General features: G+C 40.3%; 1 protein-coding gene and 2 non-coding genes across 4 annotated transcripts in view; 2 read left to right on the top strand and 1 right to left on the bottom strand.

Annotated features, from left to right (window-relative positions):
• Nucleotides 1-301: 301 nt before the first annotated feature.
• Nucleotides 302-16,282, bottom strand: part of ccdc3b (coiled-coil domain containing 3b) — an 18,925-nt gene continuing 2,944 nt past the window's right edge. Inside the window, exons 3-5 of one of the 2 annotated variants that reach the window (XM_046076601.1) lie at nucleotides 14,088-14,505; nucleotides 7,785-7,959; nucleotides 302-2,846 (exon numbers count right to left, since the gene is read on the bottom strand). In XM_046076601.1, the coding sequence (XP_045932557.1) occupies nucleotides 2,553-2,846; nucleotides 7,785-7,959; nucleotides 14,088-14,449 (831 nt within the window). In that variant the 5' untranslated portion in view covers nucleotides 14,450-14,505 and the 3' untranslated portion in view covers nucleotides 302-2,552. Of the gene's footprint in view, nucleotides 2,847-7,784; nucleotides 7,960-14,087; nucleotides 14,812-16,282 lie in introns of those variants that run through there. The other variant, XM_046076600.1, reaches the window with a different exon arrangement.
• On the top strand, nucleotides 15,173-15,245 carry trnar-acg. Its single transcript has one exon. It is a non-coding gene; the product is annotated as a tRNA-Arg (tRNA).
• Nucleotides 15,797-15,869, top strand: trnar-acg. Its single transcript has one exon. It is a non-coding gene; the product is annotated as a tRNA-Arg (tRNA).

Genomic DNA, 16,282 nt, shown 5'->3' with positions numbered 1-16,282 from the left:
AGCTTGAGAGGAGGAGGTTAAAATAGGGTGAACTTATTTTTAGGATTTATGTTGCTCTTGAATTTGCACAAGTCCTTTGAAAACGTTTGATTTATTAGCACTGAATCACACTAAACATGATGTGCATGCCAAAACGAATTTATCATTTCTGACCTGATTACAAGCAAAGCAAGGAAACATTACAATTGAGGTTTGAAACGTTCAGCTCTCTCAGTCTAGACACATTTATTCTAAAATATGAACGTTGGAGAAAAACAAAAGACACAGGACGTTTTGTAAAAGTCCATTTATTTATGAAAAAAACAAACAATAATTGTTACACAAATGATTATGCTATTGGCAAAGCAAACCAGATGTTTATAGTTCAGAGAAAAAAAACAATAAGTAAAGCAAATACAGAAAGTAAACTTTAATTTCTGACACAGAAAAGGCCAATCCTGTACCACGCCAGGCTCCCTGGCTGGTCTTCATGAATGCTCAGCACCCTGTCTTCAAATACAAAATTTACACTTTCGTTCAGAACAACTTGAAAAAATGCGATCTTGGGAAACAATTCACTTAATTTAAAGAATCACTACACTTTGGGATCGCTTCTTGGGTATAAATACAAACAACTAAATGAAAAGCAGGCAAAGGTAGAAAAGAGTGATGTGACATAACGTGAGGTCTTGCATCTTTTAAACTTTGGCACAGCTGATCCTCTGTAACGATAAGCTCAAATGGAGCTTTGTGTGTTTCCACACAAGATTTTGAATGCTCACAACTTGTATACTGCATACTTTATTGCACTCATTGTATTAATAACTGGTCATTTGTGTCATGTTCATATTTCCTTGTCCAAATGTGGGCTTGGTTTGGAGCATTTTGATGACATAATTAATTATAATATTTATACAAAGCATAATGTGTCCAGCACAGAAAAAAGCAAGATATTCAATTTTCAATGCTTCACCATTGTCCACATATTGTTGTGCACTGTTCAATGTTTGTGAAATGTTTTATGCTGCCAGACAAAGATTAAAAGTGGGGGTTGAGACAGGCAACGGCGACAATTGTTCTGAGAGAGTGATTATACTGGTAAAATAAGAGGTAAGGAGAATCTACTCCTGTGAAACCATTTAAATCCTTTATCCCAGAGGCAGCTAATCCGCCACTTTAGTTCATCCAGGGACACAAAATAGGTCAAGTGAAAGCCCTCCCCTCCCTATACACACTCGGTTTCTAGAAGTATACGGATAAGGATGTAAATAGGCATGAATGGTGTCTTTGTAGTTGACAGTCTCAATGGCACGGAGACACAGACTCCAACACAAACTTCACGTAAGGATAAAAAATCATCAAAACAGTTTTATGTGCTGAAGCACGTCAGGCCAAACGAGAATCAGATTGACGTCGGGTGAAAACACAGTCAACATATGAAAAGCTTGAGTCACCGGGAGACCTCAACTTTGTTTGGATCAGACAAACCGACCCAGAGTTGGCTTTCATCCTATTGGATAGATAAACTAACATTACTGCAAAGCATGTGAAACATATTTTGATTTTGTGCTTTAGTTGGCTGAAGTTATATAATGATATCTTGCCAGCTAACGCAGAGCAGTTTCTAATGTTAACCAGTACCAAATAACTTACTTCACCAACTAACGCGAAACATATTACTATCCTATGCACCACCAACCTGCAAGAAAGGATGTAACGGTACAAAGCAAATGTGGAGCGATTTGTTTATGCTAGCCTACAGTGATGCAAGGCAGGGGCAGCCAGCTAACGTTAGCACGGATCTGCTGATGTTTGCTTCATAACATTCAATTTAGATTTATTGTCATTTTACAGATACTTAGGTACACAGCTTCTTCACCTGTCTCTGTCACTGTGACCTACGTGACCCACGTAATATAAAATAATGCAACATAAAAGTGCAGGACAATAACAGAGTGGAAGACCCATTCAATACAGTAAAGTTACTGCGGTCAACCGAATATAATGTGTGGCAACAATCTCATTTATAGTATTCAGTCTAGCTCACTAACAGTTTTCGTTATCCAATATATTTAGCTGTGATCACACTGCTGAGCCTTCGGTGAAAGACACACAAATAGTTATTGGCAATAGAGCTAACGTGCATGGATTAGATCAACGTCAAGCCGATAAAATATTACTGTAACGTTGAAGTGGGAGTTTACTTGAGTTTCCAGCATGGTGTGTGAAGCTGTCTTCCAATGTGTCAGTCTGTGTGTATCGGATTCTGCTTGCTCATGAGTTTGAGCGTGCACACCAGCACACACCTAGTTGCAGTTTAAAAACCGCACCGCTCGTGGCCCCTGAAAACTACAAATAGCCCCTTTAATTAAGTGTAAGACAGAGAACAAAATGAAGTTACATTTAAAGTCCATTCTTTTGCTCTAAATTGATCGCTTCTGTCAAAAGATGCTGCTGTTGCTGTCTCTTCCCCCAGCTTTTCACACACAATCCTTTCGGTTTGCTCTGTTCTTGATGTTTCATAGGGAGCAAACATTTGGTTTACACACAACTAAAGAAAACACTCTAAAAAACTATTTTTTTAGCCTCTTGGAGAGGACCTTTTTAAGCGGCGCGTTCCTCTGGTCCCTGGTAGTGTCCTGATCGGGGTGAGTTCGAGGTGTCTTCGACTCGTAGAGCTGTTTGAGGCTCAGTGTCTGTTGCTCCTTGGTAGTTTCTCGTTGGGCCTGGCGTAGCTGACGTTTTATGGTCTTCACCTTTTCCCTCAGGTGGTCGTTGGCTTTCTCCAGGGAACGCACCTGCTGGGAGAGAGTCCTGACCCTCTCCTCCTCCTCAAACAGAGCCTTCTGCACTGCGGAGCACAACAACTGTGAAGAGAAGAGGAAAATATATAGACATTTGTTTATTCCCTTTTTTTTTTACGCTTAATACATTTTAAATATTTGGAAATGTACTTGAGGCAAACATGACTGACTGTGACCCATTTAAACACTGAACTGTCAAATTATTCATCAATTACTTTCAGGTTACTTGCAAGTCCCTGCTCGCAGAAGGCCTATTATTCTGCAAGATTTCCAACAGACTTTCATCTTGCACTGCCTCTTGATTGAAATCATATTTGGGGTTTTATCCCATAGCGGCTTATACTAAATACTAGTGTCAGATTTTATATGTTTTTGTAACATTTATGACGTAGCACCTGACAGATCTGCTTTGTTTGATACTGGATTTCCTTTGGGTAAGTCAAATGAGAGAACACTTCTGGCATGCTCTTGCCAGACGAGCCATCTAGTGCCAACAGCTCGTAAGTCTTTCAGTATATTCCACTGTTTGTGTATGAGTGAGTCTAAAAAGAAACTGATTTTTGGCTGCTTGTAGCCTAAAAAAAACAGAAGAAGGAAGGAAAAAGTAAAAAAATTAATGAAGTATTTTTAAGATTATACCGTTCTCGCAATGAACAGTTCATGGAAATGTATCTACATTGCCACGTACTGTATGCACCGCTCTTTATGCACCAGCCAATTTATATGAGCCAAAAGCAACACTGTAGCTCCAGGTAGGGACCAAGATAAATCTAAAGGTAAAGAAAATGGTTACACAACATGTTCCGTCTGTTTCAGGGAAGCACCATTGCGAGATGAAACCTAATACGCATCCAAACCCACGACAGACGATCCAAAGGCCCAGACCTTTCCTACGTGAAAAAAATTAGATCCAGCTGCCTCTGACTGCATGCCTGTCTGACTGAGTGTGGATTTCCTTCACAGGCCCTAATGCTTCCACATGGGCCAGCGTGAAACATTGATGTATGTTCCCTGATGTATGTTCCCTGCCATCAGATAACAACCGCTGAGGGTTTTGAGGAAATGTTAAAAATGTCCTGCTGGTTGCCGGCCCACATCACTGGTTAGAACATTACTCCCTGTAATATTAGCTATAGATTTTTCCCATGTGCTTCTACTTCATTTGGTTTCCTATGTCCATGTTTACTGTGTTGTTTCGGGCAAAGCTGCAGTATGGACAAATACCCTTGAAAATGTCTGTGGTCGAGACTGAGATACAATCCTGCCTCTGAGTGGAAGACGTATTTTGTTAATGATAAGCTTTTGTTGTATTAATTGTACTAATCCCATGCAAAGTAAGGCGTAATAATAAACACTTTCTTGTACCAAATGTCTGGGATACAGCTCAATAAAGAAGGATACTGAGTAAAAGTGCTTGTTAAATAAGCTAATTACAGACCCAAACAAGACAGAATAACAGACAAAGAGGACACAGGCTCAATTAAAGCAGCTATAGGCAGGTAAATTATTATTATGGAGAATGGTTTCAAAGTTACAGAGAAGTATGAGAGTTGTGAACTTTAGATGACATTGCAAATTGCACAGAAAGCCCCTTGAGGCAAATGTGTGATATTGGGCTATATAAATAAGACTGGCTTGACTAAAGGGAAAAGCTGTCTTTCTTACATTAGTTCTGATACATTGTTTCATTAGCATTAACCAATCAGCAGGTTAAGTATGGGCCAGAGTGCGAGAGCAGCAGAGGTGAGATATGAGATGGCTTTGGGTTTTGTAGATTAATATGGACCAGTGGTTATTACGTCTCTGCAATCAGGGAAGGATCAAATTTATGTTATTTATCACATAAAATGCAGCAGTGAGTATTTAAAATACCTCCAGTGATAAATCTTAACCATTAAAGTTTTCAACAGAGTCTATGGGCATATGAAAGGACACATTAGTATGTCATTGAATGATGCATAATTGATGCAAAACTGAGGGGAAAACTGCTTCAACAATCCTCTTCCTAAAACTCATGGGGAAGCTTGTTTTGTTAAAGTCAAGCTCAAGATATTTGTATTCTGTGGCACTCTTGATATTAAAGAGAGTGAAAGGGGATTATGTTATGAGTCTGCAGTTCTCCTCCCCGACCCCTTGTGTTTATGTTCTCTTCCCTCCCTGTGTCTCCTGTTAGTCTGTCTGTCTCTCTGTGTTGTCTGGGCGTGGCTTCTCACTCTGGGCCCGGCGCTCCACCTGCACACCTGATCCACATTCCACTAATCAGGACTCTGCAGTATATCAACCCGGTTCTTCACCTCACTTGTCAGCTTACGTTAGTGGTATTTGCGCTGTGGCCAACTAGTCTCGTGTTATATCTATTTGTTTCTTGTGAGATCACTTACCTTGTCTCCCTGTGCTCAGGATCGCTGCCTGCCTGGAAGTTCACTCGCTGGTCTCCATTCCCTGGTCTGCCCTCTGCTCTGCTCTCACCCCACTTTTCAATAAACTTTCAATTCCTGGATTTTAACCTGTCCTGAGTCTGCTTTTGAGTCCATTCGCCTAGTCTGCCATAACACATTATGCAAGTTATTGTCATCTGTATCTCTGAATCTTGAACACAACATATATTGTTTTGTTTACTATACTAATGTTTTGAAAAGCAGTGTATAAAAACATAGCTGTTATTTTATAATGGCTGATTGAACAGAACCAGAAATTAAGTATTTTTTAAAATACTACCGCTACTAATAGTACTGGCATAAGGAGGAATTTTTCAACCAAACACAAAAGAGACTATATCGTGTGTGTGTGTGTGTGTGTGTGTGTGTGTGTGGTTAAGTTTTGAGTAGAGTTGGCTTTGTGTTGAAGATTTTTTGTTTCCAAGCCCAAACTAGATTACTTAAGTCATGTCACTAGAGTAAGACAATATACAACTGTTTTTACAGGTTGTGTTGTACCCCTCGTTGCTAAAAAATACTCTATTAGTATTACACCATAAGACAGTTTAAAAAAGAAGGGCAAAAACGGAAACAGCTGAGGCAGGGATATCCTGAATTTTAGAACCTAGCAAGCTGCAAACCTGCACTGGACCCTATATTCCCACAATACAACGCTCCCCACCAGGTAAACGCTTTCAAACTCTAGATGCCAAGTATTTGACAGGCCCCAAAATGGATCCATGTGGTGCACCGTCAGAACCAAGCAGGGTTTGATCAACTCTGATGTCATCCAAACTAAACTGCAACACGGACAAAACAAAAAGGGTTTGTTTTTTATGCAGGCCTTCTCTAAGTGTCATTTCCCGTCTCAGAGGAGGGTTTGAAACCTTCCTGAGGAAAAACACGCGGGTGTCTGCACATCCTGGGTATTAAAGGAAAGTTTAGTTAGACTGAAGCTGAAATCATGTGGGTCTTTTGTATTGACAGTGTTCGTAGCCTTCACAGCTAATATTTCAACATTAGTGTTGGAACCATAAAACTGTGGGAACAATCCTGCTTGTTAAAATGTTTTCATTGCTGATTCAGTTTGGTGTCAAATCTTAACATGACTACGTGCCATTTGATTTACTCTGGTTGACACTGGATTATAACATGTTATCTGTTCTGATGTGAGTTTGGGTCAGTTGTCCAAACAATGGTTGCGCAGTACCAGTGAAAACAAAGTCTGTTTTATTTTGTTAGGAGGAAATCTAATCATGAGAATGATGTAAGAAAGCAGTGCTGATATCGAAATGTCGCTCTGTAATTATAATCACAGGCCTGACCCAAAAGTTTGCTGTTCATGGAAATACAAACCATGTTTTCATTCTCTTTACTCATGGCAGATTTTTGCTTTTATGAGTAGTCAGCAAATGATTGGAAACAGACAGAAGAAGACTGACCTAAATCAGGGGGATTATGCCAAAGATTTAGATTCATTAAAGGGGATAAAGCAGTGGAAAACCATTTATATACTGACACATGGACTCTGAGACGAGATGCAGGAAACTTACAGAATCCAGGAGCACCAGGTGTTAGCATTTGACAGTGTTGTTCAGGTAAAAATGTGCTTTCCTCAGTTAAACAGTGACATCAAGGCATGCGCTAGACCTGAAGCTTATTACTGTAATTCGGCTCATTGTGCATCAATATTGTGTGAGTGTTATAAGCATTTGAAAGAGTAGTGATCTTTAGATACGCTGACACTATCATTAATCTACCTTTTCCTGTATAATCCAGGAGCTACTTTGTGATTAAGAGTTGTAATTTACTTTTATGATGTATCCACTTTCTCTGGTTTTACTTTGGTTAGAGATTTTCAACATTTCCATAAATTCTTTTCTGTATTCTCCCGAGGATACACGTGTTGTTGCATTGGTTATATAAATAGGGGGAGAGTTAGTTTTTCCAGTCCAAACAACAGTGATCTAAGCCATCCTCTTAGTATTCATCATATCTTGTGGCTGCCCTGGTCTACAAATGTTACTGTTTCTCCTGTCATGAATTTCAACTCACTTGATTGCTGAACTTCCGCGTAAAACAGCACTTCGGACACCCAAACTTCACTTTTATGTTTTGTGAGCTATCAGCGCCCACTGTAATTGCACTTGACACTTCTCCTCATGTTGTCCCTTACTTCTACGTTAGAGCTCTCGTCTTTGAGAATAAGAAAATACTCAACAAAATGGTTTGCCAAAGAGCTGGCAGAACAATGTGTTATAAAGTAGATTTTTCCATACTGAGTTCTTTGTCTAGCCAAAACCTCAGGAAATGTGTGTTTGGTTTCCCATGCATTAAGAACATGCCTTCATGGAATTCCATTGAAAACAACAGTATCCTTGAATCTTGAATCCTTTATGTGTTCACCACAATACTTTGGGCTTTTGGGACTCACTCCACTCTTTTTTCCCAAAATCAGTTATGTTGCCAATTTGAATCAAGTGAATCAAAATAGATCCTTAATACATCCTTAGTCCTAAGTGAGTGTGAGAAAGGCAAGTGTTTTATCAACACCGAACCGGTTTATGGTGGTGGTTCAACATACCCGGCTGTCCTCCTGAGCCTCCCACTCTGGCGAGTAGCTGTGGACCTGAGTGCCAGGCGTGCAGTTGGAAAACTGGAAAAGGCTGGCGAACATGCGGTGGATCTCTGCAGTGTCCGGGAAGATGGGGTCCTGAAAGTTCACTCCATGAGGGACGAGATTGTAGTTCTCATCCATCCTGCAAGGCAGAGAAGGAAAAGATATACAGTTGGCAGAGCCAAAAATGAATATGAAGTGAAAAGTTGTGCATGTGTAAAAACACAAGCAGAAGCACACACACATAAGAACAAGAAATTATGTAATATTTAATACTTAATGTCCCCGCTTTCATATTTCAGATGGTTTGATAGGATAACAAAGACATGTATTTGGAATGGTAAGCACCCCTGATAACACCCCAGTAAACTACAAAGACCAGCTGATGGAGGAGGTCTGGGACAACCCAAGGTGTTGTTTTTACTGTGTTTTTAATGTAAGACACCTGGCTCACTGGTCACTTCCTCCTGAGGGGGCCCTTCCCTGGTATCGTATCAATCAGTGTAATCTGTTCTTGCCTCATTGCCACCTCTGCAAAGTGTGTCTAGTAAACTGGCTAGAGAAACAAAAGCACATGCAATAATTGCTCACCTAAAATGAATGTGGACTCAACTTGTCTAAAATGTCTCTATGGGTATTTGGCTGAATCCAAAGTTATGTATTGGTAAATCCCCCTTTTGTTGAAAGGATTGGCTGCACGCGTAGTTACATTAGGACATCTATATCAACATGTGACATTGAAATCTTCTGAGGACTTTGTACAATAATTTGGATCTCCCAGTACTCAAATCTTCCGATATCCTCATTTGCTATCAAGTATCTTTGGATCTAGATCAGATTTAGTACACCAGCTCCCAAAGCTGTGGAGTTATTAGATAAAGTACTAGTAAGCTATGGGAAAGGTCATGGGGCATCTGTGTATTATCCCATGATGATTCAGAGCCTGGGTAATGGGGCCTAATCAGCTTTCAAGAAGACATGGGAAAGGGATTTGAACCTGACACTGGATGATGAGGAGTGGGAGAGGATTAGTAAGAACAGTAAAACAATGCCAAGGGATGCAAAAGTATGCCTTACACTGGACTCCCTCCAGATGGGTTAGGGTTGGGTTAAGAAAACATGCCAAAAACAGAGGAGGGTCACCTAATTCACGTTTCATGGTCCTTTAATGTTTTGAGAGACCCCAAATTCCGTTCAGCTCCAGATTATTTGTTTTAGGTGATGGATCAGTCTTAATGGGAGGAGACAAACACATACAGTAAGAAGTTGGGGCCAAACCAGTATTATGATTAGACAGATTCTTCTCAGAGGATGGAAGACAGACAGGGTGCCTTCAGTCCACGATTGGGCTGGTGAGATGGCAAGAGTGGCAGCTTTCAAAATGGTTTGGAAGATTGGATGTATATATTAGAAAATGGGATGAGATCATTTAAAAAACTGTAATCAGAACAACTTAATATCAACAGGAGTCCATTAAGGTAAAAGCAATTTTTTTACGTATTTATTCTATAAAGCTGACAGACATTTGTCACTAGTTACTTAAAAAACATCACATCTATGCAAAGTTGTTTACAGACCCTGGTCTATTTTTATGCAAATTCAAGTATTATGTGGATGAGTCACGCCCGCAAATAACCAGCCAAAGGGATTTACTTTGTGTGTTTCATATCTTCTTCTATGATGTGAAGTGTGTGAGGGAGGAAGTCTTGAAGCAGCGTGTTCCATACATCTGGATTCCATCTTGCATCCCTTGAGGGACATCAAAAGTTTGCTTGTCCCAATCAGAGACCATGTGTTTGTGTGTGTATGGGTATGTGTGCACGTTGAGACAGCGCAAAGAAAGCTTATGTTTTGCTTCAACAGACAAGGTCAAAAGTCAGATATAAGCACAGTGACCACGAGGTCAGAAGGGGTTGTGGATCCAGAGAAACCTGTCTGGACTCTACAATGATGGAAACATAACTAAACAAAACCCAAAAAGATTTATAAATTGAGCATAACAATAGTGACGTAACCCCCCCCCCCCCCCCCATCTCAACATATTATAAAAACTAAATTTTGAGTGACAGATTATGTTTCATCTCCTTAAAGGTTTGGTATTTGAGTGTTTTTACAGCAAATATATGACTCAGCCAGAACACTCAATCTGTTTCATTTAAAGGTCCTGAGGGAGATCCTCATGGTTGCATATTTCTCCATGCTAGGCCCTGATTTGTCCTGTCCTTGGAGCTTATCCTTATGATTGATTGGAAAGACTATTTTGGTCTGACAGTGGTGTTGGGGATTTTATAACAGGATATAGATGTGCACAGGAGACTGTGATGAGAACTTTTGAGTTCTGGCTGTTTTAAGTTTATGACGGGTAGTCGTTCACGTTAGCAAGAATGCCACAGCACAGGACATGCGAAGAAAATTTGTTTCGTCATATCTCATTTCCTTCAACCAACTGACATTTACTCTTTAATTTGGGTGTTGTGGTGACCACCAGCAAACAGCACTTTTACCATAAAAAGTACTACAGATCATAGAAAATGCTAAGGAATACTCTGACATTTTGAGAAATACACTTTTTCGCTTCGTTGCTGAGAGTTAGATGAGAAGATCGATACCACTCACATGAAGCTAAAGCCAGTAGATGTTTAGCTTAGCTTAGCAAAAAGACTGGAAACAGGGGAACCAGCTAGCCTGGCTCTGTCCAAAGGCAACAAAATCTGCCTACCAACATGACTAAACCTCACTAATTAAATCTTTATATCTCGTTTGTTTAATCCTAGCAAAAACTGAAACGTGAAAGTGACAATTTGCAAGAAGCCAGGCGAGCTGTTTGCCTGATTCCAGTTTTTATGCTAAGCTAAGCACCTGCTGGCTGTAATTTTATATTTTATAACAGACAGATATGGGAGAGGTTTCAATCTTCTAATCTATCTCTCTGTAAAAAAGCTTCTGTGGTGATCAGGTCTCTGGCAATTAAAACTGGCTTCTGTCGATATCATTATTTTAGTAATAAATAGTATGTAATTAGTGCAGAGCCACTTATAGGCTATAGGGGAACTTAATATAGCAAATTATTGATAGCCAAAAGAGGATAATAAAAATCATTAATCATTAAACATCGTTTAATACCCAGCTGAACTATGTTTAGTTTCCCATAGGTCTTCATCCTTTGTGAGCTAAAGTCATCTGCAAACGGAAAATGTGGGTGAGCATCCATTATGTCCCGGGTAAACACTGACAAAAAAAAATCACTGCTTTGGTTTCCTGCATTGCTTCTTAATTATGATCAGGTCTGCACTTAAACACAGCTCAGTTGTAACTATAGCTTCAGGAGGTTTACGATGGTGGTCGCCTGGCTGATTACAGGAATAACGTCCGGATGTTTCCACCTTCACAACAGGGGACAGTCATCTTAAAATTCTTTTAGCCGACATCAGACACAGCAAAAACGATTATATGCTATAAAGAATACTATTGTAGTTGGCCCTGCTGCAGACCCTCATGTGGGACAGCCAAACATTAAACTTCAGGAATGCTTTTCAAAGCCCCCCCTCTGAATATCTAACTTCATCTGTTTGAGAGAAAAAGCAGAATATGAGGGAAATACAACGTGTCAGCACAGGTTCTCTTCATCGAGTGGCAAACCGGTGCGTATCAGTAGGACAAAAGGTGGTCCCATCGACCGCTGGCATGCTGATAACTCTCCTGAGTGAAAAGTTCTTTGTAGCTTTACCTTCAAGCTGTTGGGAAATGTCTGGTTCAGTAATTACACTGACTGGAATGCAATACACATTTCCTGAGTAACAGTGTTGTTCCTGTCCAACACAGACTTTTAGGAATTAACCTGACGCATGCATTTTCCAAATCTGAGTGGAAAATTTGACATGGTCATTAAATGTATTATTAGCCTGAGATCATCGTCACATGGACAGATACTGATTAAAAGAGAATATGTGAGGATGGTATCACCGCTCTGCTTTTGACTGCAAATGTTTCCTCACTGAGCAGACGATTAAATCCTCCGAGAGTCTTCACTTCCTTTCATGACAGGTCTGGGGGTGAGGTTTAATCTATGGCTTTAAATAACCAAATAAGTAAAATATATTTAAATAAATACAGAAATAAAAGAATAAATAAATGCTGAAATAAATTAAACAATGCATAAATATATGTCTTTCATTCTACGCTTTCCTTCACCTACATTTATTTATTTATTTATGTATTTCTGTGTATGTATGTTAATGAAGTAGGAGGTCCTCACCTCACTCTAAAGCAGGCAGAAGTAAACAATTCCTAGTGGGTCTTCCCTGTACACCATATAAGCTCTGCTTGTGTTCATACAATACAGATGAAATCAGCACCAAATTAAGAGAACATGTATTTGACTGGCCTGAGTGTTACTGGTGTTACAAAGTATTCTGTGACCCCTATGAAGAGACAGCATTTCTTGAATGTTAATCTAATTAATATGTAATTTCAATGAAACAACAACAAATGTTTCATTGATCACAAGTGTAATAAGGAGTAAAGGGTCACACTATTTCCTATCATTTTCCTGTTTCCTGCTTCCACACAGCTGGAGGGTGACTCGAGTTGTTGTGGTTAAGGCGATGGACTAAAAATTCACTGTGGTCTCCCTGTGCAGCTTCAAATGCTGCTGACAATGAACTTGTTAACGCACCTCATTAATTACTGTGACATTTAATATGTTTTAAATGATCACAAGTGTCTTTTTCTATGTGATGTGACTGCTGTAGAAGCAAGCAAAGACAAAGATGGTAATAAATGTCTCACAGGTTGCTAAACCACAAAAGGCCATTTTGTCCACAATGCAACACCCAAACATTGTCAAGTCATTGGCCTTTCTCTCACCACTTAAAAGACTAATTAACATCAGAAATCTATCAAAGGTCAACAGGTTGCAATGTTGGTCGCCGGCTGTCAGAAACTATTAAGCTTTACTGTCACGGGAAATTAATCCAAAAATAAAATATTATTTATTACACTCATAAATAAATGATTAGTGTGTGTCCTGGTGGACTCACTGCAATATACCGTAATGGCAATGTCATTCACCTCTCTCTCTGCTTATTTTCTGTCACCTGGAAACTGTTCACAATTAAACAAAGACAATAAACCCTTCCAAAATATGGTGAAAATTTCTATAAAGACATTTTTAAAAACAAAACAAATCAAAAGTGGATTTTGCTAAAATGTTTGGCTTTTTGGACCACAAACTACTTAATACCAATCACAGACATTCTGCTCCTAATTGCCTTTTTAGAGATTCCCCACTGGTTATCTAATTTACAGAACTTCTCTCCTCCAGTTCAAATATTCACCCCTCGTAGATGTGTACACTGTGTCTGAGAGGTCCCACGCTCAGATAGACACATAGTGAAGCCAACGATGATGTAAAGCAAGTGTCTCATAGTGAGACTTGGAGACAGACTGAGGTCCTTTAAGGCACAGTCTTATATCTCGTCCAAAATCAATTAAACTACTGTAAAATGTACATTTGAGTTCATCGTCTTTCATGTTCACATTTAAAGTGCTTTACATTAAATTTCCAGTTTGGATGCATAGGGTGAATCTGCTATACTCACTGGAAATCTCAAGTGTGCAGCAGAAGGGACTGATAGTGGAGCCAAAACCATTTGTGTGTGAAATTAACATTTAGCTTTGCCAAAGACAACCTCACATCACATACTAAACATTACTTTACCCCTTTGTGTCACACGTATATAGAGATCGAAATATAGCATGTAGTTTCCTTTCCTTTCCTTTAAACGGGTTATTGTCAAATCATATAATTTATCATTTTGCCATTCATGGTAATGAATTCCAGTAAAAAGGGAGGCCGTCCTCTCATCTGGGTGAGTTCGTAAACTTCTTCACAAAATTTGACAAAGCTGACGCCTGATTCTCAAGCGCCCAGTGACACTTCTGCAACATGTCTCAAGCTGTATCTTTTCTCTTATGCAGAAAAAGTGTAATTTGCATGAACATGCTGATCTGGAACAGCAAAGAGAGGTTTCCTCTAGCTGCAAAGCACATCTGGACCAGAGGGTGCAAGTAGGCCATCCATGGCATGTACTCTCTGGGGAAAAGTCACACAGACTAAACTTTCAAAGAAGTACATTTATAACAGGGCGTTCACCTATTAGATGAATGGAATCGTAACTGATACAGCTTAAAAATAAAATAAAACTTAAAGCATCTGTAACAATAAATCACATTGATTAGATCAATATAGGGAATACCAGGGTTTCTAACCTTAGAAAGAAGTAGTAGTTGTTGTTTTTGGTGACACTGTAGGAGAAGCAGGGGAAGTAGCCCAGGCCAGTGACATTAAACCTGGAGCCGGCGGGGACCTCCAGCATGCTGCCCCACGCCTGATCGCACAGCAGCTCGATCTCGGCGGAGAAGAACAGGTTGGCGCCGGGCTCCCACTGCAGGTAGTTATACACGCTGTAAGACTCCTCGTGCAGGGCCAACACCTTGGCAAAGACTATGATCTGCGCCAGCTCGGCACGGCACGCTTCAGTCTGCGGTCTCCAGTCGTGGGGCAGCTGACATCCCCAACAGCTGCCATCAGGACCGGCCGCTGCCAGAATAAACGCCAAAATAATCCACATGATCCGACAGAGAGGAGACGACTGTGGGTGAGTGAGGCGCACTGAGGCGAGCGATGCTGCTGATGGAGGAAATCACAAAGAAGAAAAAAAAATTGCAGGGCTCTCACACCACGCACATACTTCCACCAGCGCTGACTTAAGTGGTGTTCACAGGAAATCAATTTAAACAAAGGTTTTCTAGCCCTACAACAGAACAACAGCCCCGGACACTAACTCTGCTCTCTGCTCCCTCCTCCAGCCGCGATACCTGCGATCAGAGACTCAGTATCAATTCAGACCAGCATCCCCTGCAAACTTTGCCTCTCACAATAAGAGGGAGCAAATAAGGAGTGTGCATTCAGACCTGCGTGTAAAAACTTCTTGCAAAATTACAACAAAACCTCCAGCCACATTACCGTGAGGTTAGCGCGACTGGCGCTTAACTCAACAAAAGCCGTCTTGGAGTCTCAGTAGACAGTAAGAGACTGAGGTTAGAATTAAAATTTGTGAAAGATCGGTGGCGCCCTCTAGTGACAATATGTAGTGAGACAAGGCCGGTAGTTGAGATAGTACTTGACTTCCCTTCAGAGATATTTTCCTGGTTTAAAGTTTTAAAATAGGCTTTTCCGGTGGCACACTGCAGGCGCATTAGTTTCAGCTGGCGCTCAGGTAAGGTAGATAGATATTGAGTCGAGTCAAAGCCGGCCGACACAGAGTTAAACAGATCACGTGGTATGTGTTGTGGGGCCAGTGGCGCAATGGATAACGCGTCTGACTACGGATCAGAAGATTCTAGGTTCGACTCCTGGCTGGCTCGACTTTTCAACATTGTTATTATGCAACAACTTTGGTGTCACATAAGGAACCCTCCATTGAAGTGAATAAATACCGGAAATGATTTCCGTGTCTGTTTAGTAATGGGGTACGAGTTTCTAACCCCACTCTAAAACAACATTAGGATTAGATTGATTTTATTGATCCCACACTGGGGAAATGTACTTGTTACAGCAGAATCCAGATACAACACAACAGATATGAAAAACATACATTTATTAAAAATAATAATATAATACAAAAGCCGTCTTGGAGTCTCAGTAAACAGTAAGAGACTGAGGTTAGAATTAAAATTTGGGAAAGATCGGTGGCGCCCTCTAGTGACAATATGTAGTGAGACAAGGCCGGTAGTTGAGATAGTACTTGACTTCCCTTCAGAGATATTTTCCTGGTTTAAAGTTTTAAAATAGGCTTTTCCGGTGGCACACTGCAGGCGCATTAGTTTCAGCTGGCGCTCAGGTAAGGTAGATAGATATTGAGTCGAGTCAAAGCCGGCCGACACAGAGTTAAACAGATCACGTGGTATGTGTTGTGGGGCCAGTGGCGCAATGGATAACGCGTCTGACTACGGATCAGAAGATTCTAGGTTCGACTCCTGGCTGGCTCGACTTTTCAACATTGTTATTATGCAACAACTTTGGTGTCACATAAGGAACCCTCCATTGAAGTGAATAAATACCGGAAATGATTTCCGTGTCTGTTTAGTAATGGGGTACGAGTTTCTAACCCCACTCTAAAACAACATTAGGATTAGATTGATTTTATTGATCCCACACTGGGGAAATGTACTTGTTACAGCAGAATCCAGATACAACACAACAGATATGAAAAACATACATTTATTAAAAATAATAATATAATACAAAAGCCGTCTTGGAGTCTCAGTAAACAGTAAGAGACTGAGGTTAGAATTAAAATTTGGGAAAGATCGGTGGCGCCCTCTAGTGACAATATGTAGTGAGACAAGGCCGGTAGTTGAGATAGTACTTGACTTCCCTTCAGAGATATTTTCCTGGTTTA

Source organism: Micropterus dolomieu, linkage group LG18 (genome assembly GCF_021292245.1).
Source record: "Micropterus dolomieu isolate WLL.071019.BEF.003 ecotype Adirondacks linkage group LG18, ASM2129224v1, whole genome shotgun sequence".
Lineage (NCBI taxonomy): Eukaryota > Metazoa > Chordata > Actinopteri > Centrarchiformes > Centrarchidae > Micropterus > Micropterus dolomieu.
The sequence above is the reverse complement of the archived record's forward strand: the minus strand, read 5'-3'. Positions and strand labels throughout refer to the sequence as shown.